General features: G+C 51.9%; 1 protein-coding gene across 1 annotated transcript; it reads left to right on the top strand.

The window, feature by feature from the left end:
• The first annotated feature begins 1,717 nt into the window (after window positions 1-1,717).
• On the top strand, window positions 1,718-3,312 carry LOC119280996 (aspartic proteinase CDR1-like). Its single transcript, XM_037561657.1, has one exon. It carries the CDS (start codon window positions 1,718-1,720, stop codon window positions 3,131-3,133), a length of 1,416 nt encoding a protein of 471 aa, XP_037417554.1. The 3' UTR covers window positions 3,134-3,312.
• Window positions 3,313-3,636: the final 324 nt, after the last annotated feature.

Genomic DNA, 3,636 nt, shown 5'->3' with positions numbered 1-3,636 from the left:
CCCCCCCTCCCGCAGCGCTCACTGTTCATCCAGAGCCAGCATCGATCGGCTTCAGTTAGCAGCAGTAGCGAAGGAATCGCTTGATCGCTCGGGTTTAGTAACGCGTAGCCTGCAGTGCAATCGCTCGTGTTCAGTTAGGCGACGCCTCGCTCGGGTTCAGTTAGAGCCCAATGCCTCGCACACACGCGCATACGTGTACGAGAGAAACGTGCATGGCTCGGCCCCCGACCACCCACCGTAACCGGGAACTCGCCGAAATTTTCCTCGCCCTCGCTTCTACCACGGGTTTTTCCGTCATGTACAGCCTAAAGAATGTCATGCAGCTGCGTCTCCGGCCCGCCCAGGACGAAAAGCCCATTTTCTGTCATGATTTTTTGTCATAGAAGTAGGAGCCCACCACATCTATGATGATACTAGGTTTTGTCACAATTATCGTCATAGAAATGTCATAAGTATGAAAGAAAAAAATTCCTTCGGTTCAAAATGTCACGGATGTGTCTTTTCTTTGTAGTGACTGGTGCATCGGGCCCCGTTGCACATTCCAAAAAAATTCAAAAAATTCCGTAAAGAAATAGTGCATTGACATAACATCAATATATGTTGACACAAAAATTCAAATCAAAGTTTAAAAAATTTCTTGAGATACAAAAATAAAAAATTTGACATTGATGTGCTAATAAGCCAAAATTGAAGTCAACCTGTGTTATGTACTATCCAGTTTCAAATTTGTCATTTTTGTATCTCGAGCAATGTTTTGAATTTTTGTCACAACATACATTGATGTTATGTTAATGCACTATTTTTTTTATTTCTAGAACATTTTGGAATGTGCAACGGGGGACGGTGCACCGGTGCACCAGATACACCCCCGATGACACTGAGCCCCTCCTTCTCTCCGGCGAGGCCCTTCCTTCTTCTTCCTTCATTCAAAATCAGTTGATCCAAATTTGAAATTCAGCTGGCTAACATGTAGCTAAAGTGGAAGTGTAACGGATTGCATATTTGCCGCAGAAAAGTGCAGAATGGAATTTCTCAATGAGCCTGACATGAAGAGCGAGACGTAGAACAAAAGGATGCTTAAACGGGAAAACGATTACTATAAATTTTCCAGGTGGCCGGTGGCACCAAGCAATCAAACACTGCCTCTTCTTGCCACTCGAGTGGCCGATCTTCCGGAGATAATCCTCCTTCTACAAATTAGCTGTACAAGATTAGAAATTGCTACCTTCAAAAGTCTTCAATTTCATACGCAAAAAGAGCAGTGCAAACCGCACTATCAACCCTTGATTCCATGCGTAGTGCGCAACGCGTAATTACCATAGGGTCTGTCTGGGTGACTTAATTACTCAGATGACTTAATGAAACATAAAAGTGATAGCATTGACACACCAAGTAATTATCGCACATCTAAGTGACTTAATGAAGCATAAAAAGAAAAGGAAAAATCGAAGAGAAAAATACTCAGATAAATCTCCGTGTAAGATTAATGACACAGACGTGCAATACGTATGACACGATAACGCGGTGAGCTGCTAAATGACACTCAACAGTTCATGAATCATGACTAGTACTCCATATCATATCCCGACTTACCACACTCGCCTCCCCATTAACCATCTACCGTTATAATCTTATGCAAATTCGCCTATAAATACCGCTCTCCGCATAGAAGCAGCGGCAGCAAAGCAACCCCAGTAGAGCTAATCCTTGGGACACAATGCATGGGACGATGGTATCCCGCGCTCTCCTGCTCGTCGGCGTCGCCCTGACGGCGCAGCTGTGCGCGTACACGGCGTACGCCGGCAGTGGCGGCGATGGGTTTAGCGTGGAGTTCATCCACCGTGACTCCGTCAGGTCGCCGTTCCACGACCCGACGCTCACCGCGCCCGCCCGCGCGCTGGAGGCCGCGCGGCGGTCCGCTGCCCGCGCCGCGGCGCTCTCGCGCTCCTACGTCCGCGCCGACGCGCCCTCAGCTGACGGCTTCGTGTCCGAGGTCACGTCCAGGACAAGCGAGTACCTGATGGCAGTGAACATAGGCACGCCGCCCACTCGTATGGTCGCCATCGCCGACACCGGCAGCGACCTCACCTGGCTCAATTGCAGATACGGAGGCGACGGTCCTGGTCTGGCGGCCGCCCGTGACGCGGACGCGCAGCCGCCGGGCGTCCAGTTCGACCCCTCCAAATCGACGACGTTCGGCCTCGTGGACTGTAACTCCGGCACGTGCAGCGAGCTCCCGGAGGACTCCCATTCCTGCGACGCCAACTCCAAGTGCACGTACATCTACTCCTACGGCGACGGCTCCCAAACGAGCGGCCTCCTCTCCACAGAGACCTTCACCTTCGCCGACGCCCCGGGCGCCCACGGCGATGGGACGACGCACGTGGCCAAAGTCAACTTGGGCTGCTCCACGACCTTCGTCGGCTCGTCCGTCGGGGACGGCATCGTCGGCCTCGGCGGCGGCGACCTCTCCCTCGTCAGTCAACTCGGCGCAGACACCTCGCTGGGCCGGAGGTTCTCCTACTGCCTCGTGCCCTACTCCGTCAAGGCCTCCTCCGCGCTCAACTTCGGCCCCCGGGCCGCCGTCACGGATCCGGGAGCGGCGACGACGCCGCTGATCCCATCCAGAGTGAAGGCATACTACATCGTCGAGCTCCAGTCCCTCAAGGTCGGGAACGCGACCTTCGCGGCGCCGGACCAGTCCCCCGTCCTCGTCGACTCCGGCACGACGCTCACATTCCTCCCGACGGCGCTTGTAGACCCACTGGTGAAGGAGCTGACCAGGCGGATCAAGCTCCCTCCGGTGCAGCCGCCAGAGGAGTTCCCCCTGCTGCTGTGCTTCAACGTAAGCGGGGTGCGGGAGGGGCAGGTTGCGGCCATGATCCCTGAGGTGACGCTGGGGCTGGGCGGCGGCGCTGCGGTCACGCTGAAGGCGGAGAACACGTTCTTGGAGGTGCAGGAGGGGACTTTATGCTTGGCGGTGTCTGATCAGTTTTCTCCTGTGTCCATCATCGGAAACATCGCGCAGCAGAACATGCACGTTGGGTACGATCTCGACAAGGGCACCGTGACCTTCGCTCCAGCAGACTGCGCGCGTTCCTACCCCGCCCCCTCATCCTCCGGCTCTGTGTAGCTTATGAAAGCGGAAATTTGAGGTTCCGCTGGGTGCCGGCAGACCCCAGATCCTTAATCGAGTACTAAGATTTGTGGGCAGAATAATGGATAACTCGTGAACTTGTAACCCAAATGAAATACACTGCAATATATTCTTCACGTGGTACAATAGGTCTCATATTTTTAAGTCCAATATAATGATGGCCCTACAAAAATCTACAGACATTTTACTTAAATTTCCAGTTCTCAAAAATATAAATTAAACTTCCAATATAATCCCCTCCTTCTGAATTCAATTGGGGTGAGCCCCTTCATCCACCTATTACCAATCATTAACCTGTGTGGCATTAGTCTTTTCCATCATGGTATAGTACGGTTGCATGCATGCGCTGCCCTTCTCTGTCCCAAACAAATGCACTCATTTATTTTACTTTTACTAGTAGAGTGCTCGTGCGTTGCCACGGGCTATTGAAATATTTTATCAGAGTTACATGTTAAATTTCACACATACAAACAATATAA

Source organism: Triticum dicoccoides, chromosome 3B (genome assembly GCF_002162155.2).
Source record: "Triticum dicoccoides isolate Atlit2015 ecotype Zavitan chromosome 3B, WEW_v2.0, whole genome shotgun sequence".
NCBI classification, from domain to species: domain Eukaryota; kingdom Viridiplantae; phylum Streptophyta; class Magnoliopsida; order Poales; family Poaceae; genus Triticum; species Triticum dicoccoides.
Note: the sequence above shows the minus strand (reverse complement) of the source record. Positions and strands in the feature narration are given on the sequence as shown.